The sequence below is a fragment of the Diadema antillarum genome, unplaced genomic scaffold (assembly GCF_040938485.1).
Source record: "Diadema antillarum isolate AM-2024a unplaced genomic scaffold, OU_Dant_1.0 seq00000382_RagTag, whole genome shotgun sequence".
NCBI classification, from domain to species: domain Eukaryota; kingdom Metazoa; phylum Echinodermata; class Echinoidea; order Diadematoida; family Diadematidae; genus Diadema; species Diadema antillarum.
The window spans coordinates 1,156,734-1,172,207 of NW_027271380.1; the positions used below are offsets into that span (position 1 = coordinate 1,156,734).

At 40.0% G+C, this 15,474-nt stretch overlaps 2 protein-coding genes across 2 annotated transcripts; one reads left to right on the forward strand and one right to left on the reverse strand.

The window, feature by feature from the left end:
* Positions 1-717: 717 nt before the first annotated feature.
* On the reverse strand, positions 718-5,610 carry LOC139731595 (uncharacterized). Its single transcript, XM_071642483.1, has 4 exons — positions 5,391-5,610; positions 3,952-4,681; positions 2,952-3,176; positions 718-2,048 (listed from the first exon to the last, which is right to left on the reverse strand). Exons 1-4 carry the CDS (start codon positions 5,600-5,602, stop codon positions 780-782), a joined length of 2,436 nt encoding a protein of 811 aa, XP_071498584.1. The 5' UTR covers positions 5,603-5,610; the 3' UTR covers positions 718-779.
* Positions 5,611-8,938: 3,328 nt separating this feature from the next.
* Positions 8,939-13,116, forward strand: LOC139731656 (phosphoethanolamine N-methyltransferase 2-like). Its single transcript, XM_071642547.1, has 3 exons — positions 8,939-9,010; positions 11,648-11,786; positions 12,647-13,116. The coding sequence occupies exons 1-3, from the start codon at positions 8,939-8,941 to the stop codon at positions 13,114-13,116; spliced, it is 681 nt and encodes a 226-aa protein (XP_071498648.1).
* The last annotated feature ends 2,358 nt before the right edge of the window (positions 13,117-15,474 follow it).

The following is a 15,474-nucleotide window of genomic DNA, read 5'->3' on the forward strand; positions in this document are numbered from 1 at the left end:
CTCCATTTCTTCACAGGAAAATGGCGTAATTTTAGTGGTCTTTTGCATCTGTTTTGATGTAACTTTATACTACAGATGTATTGTATAATTGATGAAAATGATATCAATTGTTGAAAATATTTATATTGTTATTTTGTAAAATTATAATGAAATTGCAGAAAATTGATGCATGTGAAAAAATGGCTATAGAGATTATATCAAATCAAATATATTGTATCAAAATTTCATTTTTGCAACAAAAAAGTATACAAAGATGTGTACATAATAATTTTGGGGCCTGAATTTTTTATTTGATACCCAAAGTTCATTATAACCAAGTTTGCTCTACCAGGAGGGCAGTACTGTGAAACACTGACTGATATAAAGACTTTTCATTACCTCATAATCTTCATTTAAAAAAAAATAAAAATGTGAGCATAGAAAATTAGCATACCGTCTCACATAGCATACATGTTTCATTAGCAGAGAATGTGTTCTTCTTACCTCTGGAAATAGGAGATCAATACACCTGATACAGTGGACTCCTGTTAAACAAAGTCCTCAGGACCAACAGTTCTCTTTTGTTACATCGTAATTTCATTATAATTGAACAGTAATGTATACATACAAAGAGATAAATACATAAGAATTTTGGGACCTGAATTTTACTTCTTTGTAACAACAATTTGTTATGACCGTGATCGTTAGAACGGGAGTACACTGTATATGGTAATTCAAGAAAGCATCTATAGTAAGTACTGTATAGACAGCTAAAGGCAAGGATGGTATTAGATTAGAGCTCACGTAATGCCATTTGTCATCTTGATGAGGCTAAAGTAAAAGTCAGAGGGCCTTATGATGCTGGGATTCACGTTATCCCATCTGCCCTCTTTGGAAATGGGAGGGGTACCAGCCCTGTCGTGACAGGTTGAAGAGCAGTGCTCACTGCAACTTCCAGAGTTCAAAGGGAGGTTGCTTTCACATCGGTCGAGGCAAACTGCCACTCTGCCCTGGTCTCCCGGTACCGTCACTTCCGTTCCATGATCGCATGTTTCTTTCCTATCTTTCCCTGCCCTCACAATTCCATCAAGACTTAAGTGGGACTTACTGCGTGCTTGCCGGGCACCATTCCTTTTATCTTCAGAGGCAAACTGTGTACAGGGTTCCAGATTTCTGGGTGACCTAGTTTGCCTCTCACAGTATGGACGCACTTTCACTTTTGACTCATCTGTTCTCTCAGTCATCAACTTGTGCCGCTCTATTGTCGTTGAAGAATCATGTTGTTGTATAGTTGGTTTTACGCTGGATGCGAGGGTCCCTTCCTCAACCTTCTCGACTGGAGGTATATCTAATCGTGGGAATTTTGTGCATCCTTGATTTGAAACTGAACGTTCCCTCTTCAATATGTGGTCAGCTGCTTCACAATTATTCTTGTCATTGTTGTTATTGTTGTTGCCACTACGGGTGAACATTGACTGCAAATATTCACTCTCAGGACAGATCCTGTCACTTGCTGAATGTTTGTCATGCAGCATGGAGATCCTGTCTGAAGTGAGCTTGTTGCCATTGCAGAGCTCCTCATGCAAACTTCTGTCACACAGTTCAGTGACACTGTGCTTGCCATCTGTCAAACACGCACAGGGAATTTTCCTTCCTACACTGCACCGAAACTGATGCCCAATCTTTTCTCCAGCTGTTGCGTGAGTATGGCAACCTTCGACTTTTATCGCCCTTGTGTAAACCTCACGGGAGATCCCCCTGCCAGGAAGATCTGTACTTGAGCAAAATCCAGCCCCACAAGGACCATGTGGGGAACCAGTCTCCAGTGAAACCCCCTTTTGCTTACAATCGCCATCCTCCACATCACTGTGTCTCTCGTTTGCCCTATCAATTCTGTGGCAGAAGATCTTGGCGCAAGCTCTTTGGAAGCATCCTCTCTTTCTTTCATGTAGGACCTGGTCCCTCTGCGACCCAGCCAGATCCTCCAAGTCCACGATCTGCTGGATGCTGGCGTCGTCAAAATGTTTCAGCGGGCATCCTCCTTCCTCCCCGTAACCAAGTTGCATTCCCTGTTGCAGGATTAGAGCAATGTGCACAAACATAGGAGCCAGATTGGTGTTTACTTGAACTCTAAAATATTATTAGAATCACAAATAACAAATCTGAGTATTAATATAAATATACAAGTCAAGGTTTCACTAGAGATTCATAAGGTAACACTACAGTTCAGCTGTTCCATTTTTCTCATTAATTTTCATTTACAAGAGCAAAGGAGAGACTTAGAACAGATTACATCTAATAGCTTACCTGTTCATACAAACATACACTCAAACTTACGGTAGCAACCACTTTGTCTATCAACAACCACTTACCTATGTCCACATGGATATCCCTCCAAAGAAAACTTGTACACTGTACCCTGGAACCTGTGCACAGCACCTCTCTGCCTAATGCAACCCACAATCACAGATTTGGTTTCAACTACACTATCGAAAGGTTCACATGACTGCGGAGCAGTGTATGAAATCAGCGCATCCAGCTTACTAGAGCATTGTTGGAAATTGCATTAAACAAAATAAACTGTTACCAAAACTTGCTTACAGCTAAAGCAACAGGTGATTTTTTGCAATGGCAAGGCCATTAGCTATTACGCAATCTACATTGCAGTATATACATTGTATATCTAGGTGTAATCATATGCATATGGGACGGCAAAATTGTCTCTCATCACAAAGGCTACAACAGTGAACTTGTCCGTAACAACCACCTCCTTATACCGACTACGGTATGTGTTTCCCACGTGCGGTCATTCTTGACAGGTTTGCCTGTAGTTGTCTGTCCAATACAAGGTACAGACAATATATAACAGGGAATCTGGTGGGTGAGCATCAAATATCTTTGTTTCTTTGTTCTTGTTTATTTCATATTGTGAATCTGTGTTCACTCACACACGTCCCACGAGAGCCCCATACCTGAATAGATCTGCAGCTGTGAGCTCTGTAGTTTGTCCTTGAACCTTCCAGACCATACAGGTGCCTGATGTTGTAGGTGTACCTCTTCCAGTCTCTGGCCCAGGAGTGCTGGCATCCTCCTGTACTACCATGGCAACCGGATGGCTGGCTATATTCTGACCTCCAGAGCTGGATGGCATCATCAACGGGAAGTCCAATTTCTTTGAGGAAAAGTGTGTATTGGACCTACATGGGAGATAAAAAATGCACACATTGAAACAAGAAAACAAATTTTACTGAAACCCTGGAAAAATATGAAGATTATGACAGTGTCCCCAAAGTCAATGTCCACAATACAGTGGCATACTCTATTACACTCACCATAACAAGCTGGAGCAAAAAGACGAATGAAGTCTCTTTTAACCCGTTGAGGACGAGTCCCGAGTATACTCGGGCAGAGGTCTATGGGAAATGCGTGTTGTAGCAAAATCAGTCCATCCTCAACGGGTTAATACACAATACATTGTGTACTCACGAATTTCATCTCAGTGCTTCATTAAAAAAAAATAAAAGGAAACACTAAAACTCTAGTAGTAATACTAAGTTACTGCATTATATCATAAAGGAATATCTATACCAATGATGCAGTAATTGCTAAAAATGTATGGGAAAACATTATTACAGTGTACATGTATATTGTTATGAAATACTGTAAGGCTGCAAACACTATTAAACCTACAGTATGTCTTATGAGTTTTCATTTAATCACAGAAAACACAACACACTTACACACATTCAATTGCTACAAAATAAATATCTAAATGGTGAAAAGAAGAACAAAGGAGAGCCTATGCCAGTTGTGACCATATTTCATCATCTCTTTGTTTGATACACTTTCAAACTCATGGTACCTTTACTGTATTAGAACAGCAATTGTCAATTAACAATAATACCATACAGTTGGCCAGTTTCAAGGGAAAAGCAGCAAGTTACATTTCTTTTGATACATTCATCACTTTACCCGAGAAAAGTGGCGGAGGCGATGCTTCTTCCTCAGCATTCTGTGGAGATGCCTCATGCAGGGGGGAAAGAAATGATGGAGTTGGTCCAGCTGGCTTCCTTGGATGCTGCCTCGGGATGAAGTGGACAGACTGCTTCCAGTCCCCATTGGCATCCTGAAGAACCTAGCTCTGACATCTCTGTACAAGCTCTGCACGCGGTCATCTTCCAGGAGGTGCTTCTGGGAATGGATACTGGCGATAGCCACGCCCTTCCTCACGATGTCCTCAAACAAGGTTGCCATGACGACGTGGAGATTGGAAAAGGGCACGAGGGCGGTGCCCCGCTCCAGCTTGACCTGGCGAGATGCCACGAGGCATGCGGCATGCTGAAACGGGATGCCGAAGGTGTCGTGTGAGTATTCCATATAGCACTGAATCACTTCATGCCAGGACCCCTTGGCTTGAAGCGTTCTGCCAAGAACATCATGGAGGTTGTTCAGGGCATCAGAGTACTTCCTGTGGGCCCTAGAGGTGACAGACACTGCCACTGATGTTTCAGCCCTGCCCCTACTCGGAGATGTGGTGTCACGGCATGCCTGCTGTGTCTTGATTTTGGACAAGAAGCGGTAAGTGGAGCTGAGTAGAGTGGTGAGTTCGGCTGAATTCATGCTGGCAAATCGATGGCAGAAGAGTTCAGTTTCAGATCTGATGAAGAACGCAGAGGCTTCTGCATCACAGCTACAGATCAACCTACATGGAGAGCACAACACATCACATTCACGATAATTTAGTTTGTGCCTTCACACAATTTTTAACCAGGTACCATCGATTTCAAACAGCTATCTCTTGTCACATGATAACTACTGGAAAGAAATAAGCAGACACCATCCCTTCCCCTCAAAAAACCCCAAAATAAAACAATGACAGTCTGTAAGGCCATAAAAAGAGGTACAGTGAACAGTGCAATGTCACCTAACACCTCAAGAAGCTACAGTATCATGCCATGTGCTAAGGACCCACTGCAATGTAAACAAGTCATACTCTAAGCTGCTACAGTCACAAACTCAAATTTTGCATCAACAGAAAAAGACATTTTGTATTATATTGGATTACATCCTTGCCCCATGACTGTCCAAGGATCCAACACATGCAAAGAATATCATACCAAACTGAATAATTACTTTCATTCTCATTGGAAGCATTACAACATATCATTTAACTTACTAAACTCAGGATATCCTAGTCTCTATGCATCCACAGCCAAATCAAGCTACTAACAGTGACTAAAAGATAACATAAAAATTGAACTGAAAGTGAGCTGAACAATTTAATTCCAACAATGCTCTCCTCTTATATCCCTCCATTCAATTCCTCCACTGTCTCTTTCTTATTCTCTCTTCTTTTTTTTTTACTCTTTAATGGTGATTTCTACATCCTGACTTTCTCCTGCATGACTTGCCTGAGCAGAAAATGAGATGTGCGGTCCTTCCGAGATCCCTCAATGAGACAGTCCGAGTCAATGGCAGTTGATCCTTTCTCCAGGAGAAGTTGGAAATCCTTTGCATCTGCACATGACAGCACTTCCCCAAGAAAGCTCATCCGTCTGGAGGTGTACAGTCGCATCTTTTCCAGTGAGCTTGTTCCCCCTGGAGGCTTGATGTAGAATGCCATCGCTGAACAATCTCATGATGAGTGCTCAACTTGAATTAAATACTTATGGCATCTCAAGAGCATCATGCTTCTTTCCTGCGAGACAAGAAAAATGGAAAGTTTGAAATAACAGTCACTTGACAAGACCATGCCTGACCTGAAATACAACTGCATCTTACTGTGGATAACTAACTGCAGAGTACTCTAGTCTAAATACCACACCTTCAAACTAACTGTGTTTAGAATAGTTAAACAATTGATGAGGACAGACCAATGTGTATTGAGTCAATACTGAGAGAAATAGACACATTCTTGTCAGCAGTTCTTTCTCCATAAGGCTGTTAGTGTTAGGACAACTCTGTATCTTGTGAGGACATGTTATTGTCGATTGTTTACACGGCACTGCACTGTCATAAATTTATTCAATGTAAATTTAATCAATTATTGATATTTGAACTCCCTAATCATGCTAATCAGACTAAAATGGAATACTAGTAGGATGAACAATTGCAGTGCCTGTCCTCTGTGAGCTGTGCTGTGGTGGAGGTCGAAAATAAACCCTAAACTTAATGGTTTATAAAATGAGACTTTAGTGTACAGCGACAGGGTTGTTTAGGTTAGTGTGAGCTCTAGGAGTCTAGCTCTGCGCTTCGCCTTCTTCGGCCTTCGATCGCGTGTGGTCGCACGCATCAACCGCAGCGCAGTGGTTAGGCGTACAAACTGATGAACACACATTTAAATCAATGTACGGGACTACAGAAAACGGCTTACTGTATAGCATCGACATTGTGGACGTTAAAGAAACAATTAGACTATCTAAAAACTAAATCTACGTCGACATTTGACATATTTTGTTTTGCTGCCTTGCTTTTATATAATGCGAATATGGCCCGTCGTTACTACTAGTATACTATTCCAGATAAATTGACATACATTGTACATACCTTCCTTCGCCCTACCTTCGCCCCTGCCCTAGTGGGCCTTTGCCCTTCTCGATCCCACGCGTTAGAGCAACTTTACTAGCGAGCTGCGCGATGCGAGCTAGGCGCCATCTATTCAACCTCGCGCGGGTGGGGGAGGGGAGGGGGTGTGGAACTTGTTGGCGGGGGAGGGGTGGGGGAGGGACAGGAACACCCACTGCACATAACGTCCTCCTAGCTCCTCCAGTCCTCATACGGTAAAGGGAGCTTAAATTCATTTGGGGGTTAAAAATGGTACATTATTGGTGCATATTTATGAACCAATTTTACTTCTATAGTATAGGTAATTTATATCTCTCATCCATTTGTTATGGATGATTTTTTAGTTTAGCTCTTTCCAGTTTATTTTTTTCCATAAATTTCATCTTCTACAAATTTGTTAATGGCTTTAAAGTCAACATTATCCATTTAAGCTGAAGAAAGAATGAAGAAAGTCTAAAAGTGTTTTTGCCATGCATCACATCGACCCGTCGCATTTAAATCGTGTTGTACACTGTACTTGTAAGCGCTGGGCGCGATTTAAACATGGCCGACTTATTAAAAATACAAGCAAGGGGATTAAGTACAATGTACCAGACGACAGTGGTTCCATGTTTTCGATTTGAAATATATAAGCCAGACAAAAAAAATAAATAAATATGGCGTCCGAACTATGAGATACATAAAACCTCACTTTCTTATATAAAAAATGGAAATACAAGGTTTTATCACCCCAGCGATCAATGCATTTTCAGAATTCAAGTTTGAAAAATACAGATCTCCACTGTATAGGCGTACTTACTCTTTCATGACTACAGGTGTCTTATGATTTATTAAATACACTGGTGTATAGAAGAAAGCATCATTTGAGAACGTAAATTGAATTAAGGTACAGTGTACTCCCGTAATAACGAAATGCTCGGGACCGGCAGTTTTCTTATAGGGGATTCGTTATAACCAAACAAATACATTATATAATGAAAACAAGGAAACCGCGCATGTATCATATTTTGTTTCTTGAATACACCAGTACTCATCATTGGAAAGCTATGCCTATGTGAAATGGGATGGTACCTTTTTAATTTTCGTTCAAATATTGCATTTAAAAGAGAGTTTGTATTGTCACACATGTATAGAAAATGCTAGTTTAGGATTCGATTACAGTTCGCTATTGCAATGGTTCGTTTCTTACTAAAGTTCGTTACTCCGAAGGCTCATTATTCCGAAGGTTTGTTCATCTGAAGCTTCGCTCTTCCAAAGATTCGTTATTCCAAAAGTTAATAATTTAGATGGAAATATATTGTTCGTTTTCCGAAGGTTCGTTGATAGATCGGAAACCAGGTTCGTCATTCCGAAGGCTTGTGAATCAAAAAAAAAAAAAAAAAATGAGAAAGGTTCACTATTCCAAAGGTTCGTTGTTCCGAATGTTTTTTAATCCGAAAATGAAAATAGCTAAGGATCGTTATTCCGAAAAAGTATTAATAATAATAATTTAAAAAAATGTTAGTTTTTTATTGGCACCGCAATTGCGGTGCTAACCCCGCAATTATTGCGGTGCCAAGCAAACGAGTGTATACAGAACGAAAAAATAATCCGGGGCAAAGCGACGGAGACGAAGTCCGACCCCCACTGACCAATCAGAAACGAATTAACCAAGTGCTGCCGGTGCGTGCGTGTACGTGTACAGTGCACAGCGTAATCATGAATATATGCATGTGGTTTGGAAAGTACCGGACAAAGAAATACGAGTGTAAAAAGGTCAATTTTCTCCTTAGCCCCGGACAAGAGCTCAATAATAGTACGGGACTTATTGGCGAGTGTAAGAAGCTGAAAAAAAAAAAAATTGTACGGGACTAACTATAGTCCTGGGTCAGAGAAAGTATGGGGTTAAGAAACACAAGTGTAAAAAGGGCTTGAGACTTGGCAGAACTGCAATTTGATTTGGGGATTTTATATTGGTTGCAAATCTCTCGAAACGCCCCCCTATACGATAAAAAAAAAAAAAAAATCTGCCTGGTATAATGACTGTTATGTTTTGTTTCATAAATAGGCCTTTATCTGTTATTATAATACTGTGGTTTAGTCGGTAGGCCTAAAAATGTCACATGCAGTGCAAAGCAATAAAAATCTTTTATACAATCGAGCTGAAAGAGATGATCCACAATGTCTTCTGCATGCGTCTATGTTTTGCTGTTAACACTGCATATAAGTTTGTTTGTTCGTTTGTTTGTTTGGTTTTTTTTTTTTTTTTGTAAAAAAGGAGGAAAACGAAATACAGGAAGATCGACTATATCATCAAACAGCACAACAAACTCAACGTGTACATTACTGATACGGGTTCGTGCCCAGATTGAGGTACAACTAAAACTGGAGTACAAGTCATGTCCAGTAGTCAAAAATGTCCTTCGTAGATTCACTTGCCAGAAACCTCAGGCAACCGCAAAGAGGTATTGTCGGATGGCTGGTGAAGGTATGTATTGTCAGGGCGAAGATCATCAGTTCCCTCTTACGAATTCAGCTCTGTGCGGCCGGTATCTTGAGTGTTGCTCTTCAACTTCATATATGGATCTGTTGTGTTGTTATGTGTAGCTATTTTGAATACACAGTGTGTATTGTGCGTAGGGTGGTGCATGCGGGTGTGGTTACTTGGGTATATGCTGACTGCCAGAAATGGCCGGGAAGCGGAATGATTGTAATAAAAAGAAAGAAAGAAAGAAAGAAACTTCTGCATGCCTTGGTATCAGTATGCTCTGCCACAAGTTTTGCGTAGAAGCCGACTTGTGGAATTGCCCGAGGTCGACCGATCGAGTTCGACCGTCACCATTTTCAGAGAGTCGCAGTCCCACGTGCTTGTTTTCACGGTGTACTATCAGTAGGATAGCGTCAATGGAGGTATCAGGATCGCGATCGCGAGACCTGCATCTTACCCTCATGCAGATCGAAGAAAGAAATGAATTACGGTTGACATTTAATGTACAATGTATTAGGCCTCTCAATGTATCAATGCCAATACCATTGTTAAGCCATGGAGCTACAACAAAAGATATCTAACATATGATTTTGTAGTTTAGAAGTCTAAATAAACGCAATTCAAATGACCGGAAGGTCGATCTTGTCGCGGGTATATAGGCCTATTATGATCCCCCGATATGTTCCGCGGAGATACGTCTGGCTTCACGGAATGAAATATAGAAAAAAAAGTAAAAAAAAAAAAAAAAAAAAAAAAAAACATGATAAAACTGAAAGATTCCTCCGGACAGACGGATTTTTCTGTCTACGTGTTGCCACATGGTCTTGAACGTGTAGGTCCATAAACTGTTTTTCAGAACTTTTGCAAACATTTACGGAGCCCGCCAGGTGACATGAGGAAAAAAAAAAAAAACACTCAATGGATTATTGCGTTCCCTCGCAATAATTATTGCGTTCCCTCGCAATATCATTGCGTTCCCACGCAATATTATTGCGTTCCCTCGCAATATTATTGCGTTCCCTTGCAATAATATTGCGTTCCCTCGCAATGATAATGCGTTCCCTCGCAATATTATATTATTGCGTTCCCTCGCAATAATTATTGCGTTCCCACGCAATAATTATTGCTTTCTTGTTGTTATAGATGTAATCACAATAATATTGCGAGGGAACACAATATTATTGCGAGGGAACGCAATATCATTGCGAGGACGCAATGATATTGCGTGGGAACGCAATAATTATCCATTGAGGGTTTTTTTTCCTCATGTATCACGGCGCCCGCCAGGTGACATGAGGAAAAAAAAAACCCCCAATGGATTATTGCGTTCCCTCCCAATTAATAATCCATTGAGGTTTTTTTTTTTTTTCCTCATGTCACCTGGCGGGCTCCGTAAACATTCAATATTTGTGATGTTTCTCTCGATCCACTAGCTGTATGTAGCTGGAATACAGACCTAACATACTATTTCACTCTCCCTGAGAGACTCTCCCCCCCCCCCCTCCAACCATACCTCACGCTCACCCCCCCCCCCCCCCCCCCCCGGGCAATATTAGACCTATAAATTTTCTCATGCCTCCCAGAAAGAAGAAGGGGAAAAAAGTTCTCATCATAAAAAACGCGGCAGGAATTTCAACAATTATTTAATACATATAAACACATGTTGGCTATGTTTGTAATTTTATCTAAAATTATAACTATGATATAGGTCGTAATAAAAGCCTACTGGACAGAGGTTTCTAAAAAATTCCGCCATCGACTGAATTATGTCCGTCATTATAGGCTACATCCTATACTCATTCACCCTTCACCAAAATTTGGGCTAAAAATTCTCAAAATGATGTCTTAGTAATGGCAGGGCCAGGCTTCCGTATGCTTAACGGGGTATAGCTAGATGAGATACTCAGTATGAGATTGTATGTATCATATAGATACTACTTAGCCTGTAGGGCCTAAGTGTGCGTCAAATTGCACAATTTTTAATTCCAAAGTGATAATTAAGTATATAAAAGGCTCCGGGGGGGGGGGGGGTGGGGAGACATCCGTTCTACACCCTCCCCCACCCCCAAAGCCCCTTTCTTCGCTCTTTTGAATTCCATAGGGCCTATAATTTTCACTCCCGGTCAGTTTGTCCTTATAAATTAAGGAGATTTATTTGATTTATTATTATCAATACCTTGATCGTCATAAATACAAAAATTTAATGTAAGAACGAAAATGGTGTATACGAGTCAATTTGCGTCAGACTAAGTTCACAGGGAATTTGAAAACCAGAAGGAATTGTTTTTGCTGACGACTGTAAGGCTGTTCTAAATTTTAAAGTTTGTTTGTATTTTTTCCATTCTTCTTCTTGTCAATTTTATGGATTTTACCTTTTCTGGGCAGCAGAGAACGTTTTGATTATGACCCTACCGGTCATAGCCTAATTTGGAACCCTCCAAGCTTTTGTTTGCTTTTGCTTTTGCGACATTTTGTACGCAAGAACTGAACATTCATTTAGGATTCACGGTAAATGAGACTGGAAAACCAACCGAAAAAAAAATAGAAAGAAATAAGCACATCCAATGCAGCACATCGTGTGGGTGTGTGTTTTCTTTTCTTTTCTTTCTTTCCTTCCTTTTCCTTTTCCAATTGCAGAGATTTATGCTTCCGAAGAATGCATATTTGGAAGAAGAAGCTGCAGCTCTCTGCAACATCAAGCCAGACCACCATGTTTTGGAACTTGGATTTGGACCAGGAATCGGCTTGAAAAAAGCGGCAGAGTACGTGGAAAAGGGTGAGCGAGATTTCAGACATTGTATATACGGCGGAAATTGCTGATTCAGATTTGTTTGCCGATTCATATTTGTTTGCTGATGTGATATCGCCTGATGTGAAGAAAGGCATGGTTTCTGACGTGGTTTTAGAAATGCAAATAGCGAAACGGTTTGTATATTTTTAATATTGCACATTGTAACGTTGTTTCTGGAATTAATTGACATTTCGGCTCGGAATTCCGCACGAATATCAAAACTGCCATAAAATCATATTTCAAAATATGTGTTTTTAGGTGTATGACAGTGCAAACCAACATGATTACGAATACAGTGTGTATACATGCCCATTGGAGTCTGCTTGATAATTGACTTGTCTTATAGCAAATATCGCAGAGTGAAACATAATAATTGAACTCTGTCCAAACATTGAGCAAGTGAACAGAGTTGTCGATTTTCGAAAGCTGTGACCCATAAACTATATATACATCATCGATTGTTGAGCCATTGACTTTTACAGAACAAGTGGGTGATCATCTATAATTTTATGGATGGAAAATGCTCCAGGCTGAACCTTATGCATTTATACTCTTGCCACTGTAAAAAGTTTACGAGGATAAGAAAACACACCACTAATGCGCGCACAACACACACGCATACACACACAGTGTTTACATACAACAGCCTTGAAAAAAATAAAAATAAACAAATTATACAACTGGTTTAATTGGTCTGATGTACGGCCAACACCTCGTAATAAAAATTTCTGGAGCAGATCTTTCCCTTGCCGACATGTCAAAAATTGAAATTTTATTGATTACGGTAGTCGTATTTTTCCCTTTCTTTCTCTCTCCCTGCTTCCCTCTATCGCATTCTACTAAAGGCGTTGGGAAAGTTCATGGAGTTGATTTTTCTCCCGCCATGGTCGTTGAAGCCATAAACAATCTGCCGCAAGAAATAGAGGATGAGAAAATTGAGCTGGTCCTCGGAAACGTGGCGAGTCTGCCTTACCGCGACGAGTCCATGGACTCGATTTTTCACGCCAACTGCTACTACTTCTGGCCCGATATTCCCCTCGTCGCCACAGACCTCTTGCGGGTTCTCAAGCCGGGAGGGTTAATGGTGACGGTCCTGTCCCTGGAGGGTCTGAAGACAGTGGACTCGATGGGCTGGATGAAATACGCCACGTGGGACCCCGAGGAGTACACGAAGGCATTGCGAGAGGCTGGTTTTGCCGACGTCAAGATGGAAGACAAGACGAGTACCGCGGGACACGAGTTTCAGGTGATTCTCGCTTTCAAATCCTGCTTGCAAGAGGACGCGACCCTCCAAGCATGTGAAGGGGAGTCATAGTCTATCCACTAGTGGATTGGTCAATGCACTTTTGCTGAAAAGGGTCCAGGGTTCAAGAACTCTTAAGCTACGAAACCGTCTTTTTGCTGTTGTTGGTTTGTTTGTTCTTGTTGTTGTTGTTGGTTTGTTTGTTTGTTAGTTAGTTAGTTAGTTAGTTAGTTAGTTTGTTTGTTTGTTTGTTTTTTTTTTTTTTTTGGGGGGGGGGGGGGTTCAAGCAGGGTGATCAAGAGTCATTTTGTTAGACTAGTATCTTGTAGGTCTACATCTAATTCCCTAATGAAGTCATCTTCCATGACCAAAATTTTCCAGTCAGATTCTTCATTTGTTGATACATTGTATTATTCTAGTAAAAGAAGTCTGGACAAGCTTTGGAACTTAGCATGGACTGGGAAAACTCGAAGTCCATTGAACATATTTACTTGGATAAAAAGACAGTTTGAATTCTACTAAAAACATGCACTTAATAGTGTGTCAAATCCACATCACATTCATGCTGTTGATGATTTAAAATGTGCAATGGGTGGGGGTGGATCGGCAATACCACACCTAAAGTGATGAGAAATACAGCAGAAACATTATAAGTTCACAAGGCACAGTATTTCAAATCAGTTTGCTATTCTTACTCTATACACATACTCGTCACCAACAAGAAGAAAGCATAATAATACATTGTTTGTACAATATGACATAATTTGTCATTTTAATGCTCAAGTCGGGACATAAAGTCACTTGCATTTCACAATGTATGTCAGCATAGGCATGGTATAATAATCTCGTTCACACACTTGTATTTTGTCGAACGTGTTGGACATGTGGATAGTTTGTTCGAGTGCATTGACAGTGACAGTGACAGTATTACTTCAGTAGTTATCTGCCAATTTCAAGTACATGTGTATCATACGGTGTGAAAGTTTACAACTCTCATTATGCAAACAGTTTTAACCAAATTAAACCAAATTCTGTAAAATTCGACATTCAATGATGGCCAGTCATATTCTGACTCCATGTAATGTAATTCATCCAACAACTGCACGTCACAGCACTTCCATGTGCAGTGGCAGCTCTCTCACCAATTCTCATGGCTATAATTTTATGCAGAAAATGTTTTGTTAAGTTGCAAAGGTACACGGCAATGCTAAAAACTTAGCACTTTTGTCTAATGGTATACTGTAATTATTATTCAATGATGATAATGGTTACTCAAGATAATATTTTGTATCAATTCTATATCCCATCTATAGTATTTGCCCCATAAAAGGGGCATACAGTATACTCTAATGATTTTGTAATGAAAGGAAACAGTTGCCCATGCTGCTGCTCAGCTACATGGCATGCAATTACATGTAGTGATCAATGAAGTCAACCGTACACTAGAGTTGTTGCTTCAGGCTGGAATTTTGGTGTTTTATCACTGATACAGTGGACTCCCGTTATAACGAAGTCCTCGGGACTGGCAGTTTTCTTTCGTTATATCAAAATTGAGTTAAAACCAAACAAATAAGCAATAAAAATACATACAGCTGAAAATGGTGCGCCTGAACTTTTACTTCTGTGTAACCAGAATTTCGTTATAACCGTGTTCATTATAACAGGAGTGCACTGTATTAGACCAAGATACTTACGTATTCAATAAAAAATAAAAAATAAAAACATATATATATTTATATATTTTATATATACAGTGTATATCATACTGAATAATGCTTCACAGTAGGATATCAACCTGTACAAGTTCTTGTATCTTCTTCCTCCTAGTATGCAACCTTAAAGCAAGCATGTGCTCATACACTGTATTTGTAATTACGAATGGAATACAGCTGTACTGAGGTAGCCTCTCAACAAGTCAATTCCAACATACCCCATACAATTGACCTGCCAGCAGCAGCAGTTCAGACGTCAAGTCTGTGTACTAAATTTGTATCTGAGAGGGGCTGGATTAAAGGCTAAACCCTACACTGCTTATACAATGTATTAAGATTATGTCTGATGACCTTGACATAATTCAATGCCATCTTACAATTCACTGCTTGTTACTGTCCCTTTTATTCTGCATTTACTAAAAGTGAAGCATAAAAATCTTGCATGTACAGGTATGTTATTCTGAAGCACAAGAGAATAGTGTACATGAATATGCATGATATGCAATGTATTTGATTAATACATAAAATGTGTACGGATGACTTTGTTACTGCAAGCAAAGAAAATGATAATGCAGTGTAAATAGATTAATATAACTTTCTTTTGACAAAATTGTTTTGCAAGTCCTTTGTCAAGATTTCACTTTTCTTCATTGTGACTCTGTACATCTACTTTCATAAAACAAGAAAAAGAGGACAGTCACTTTCATCATTTTCCTCC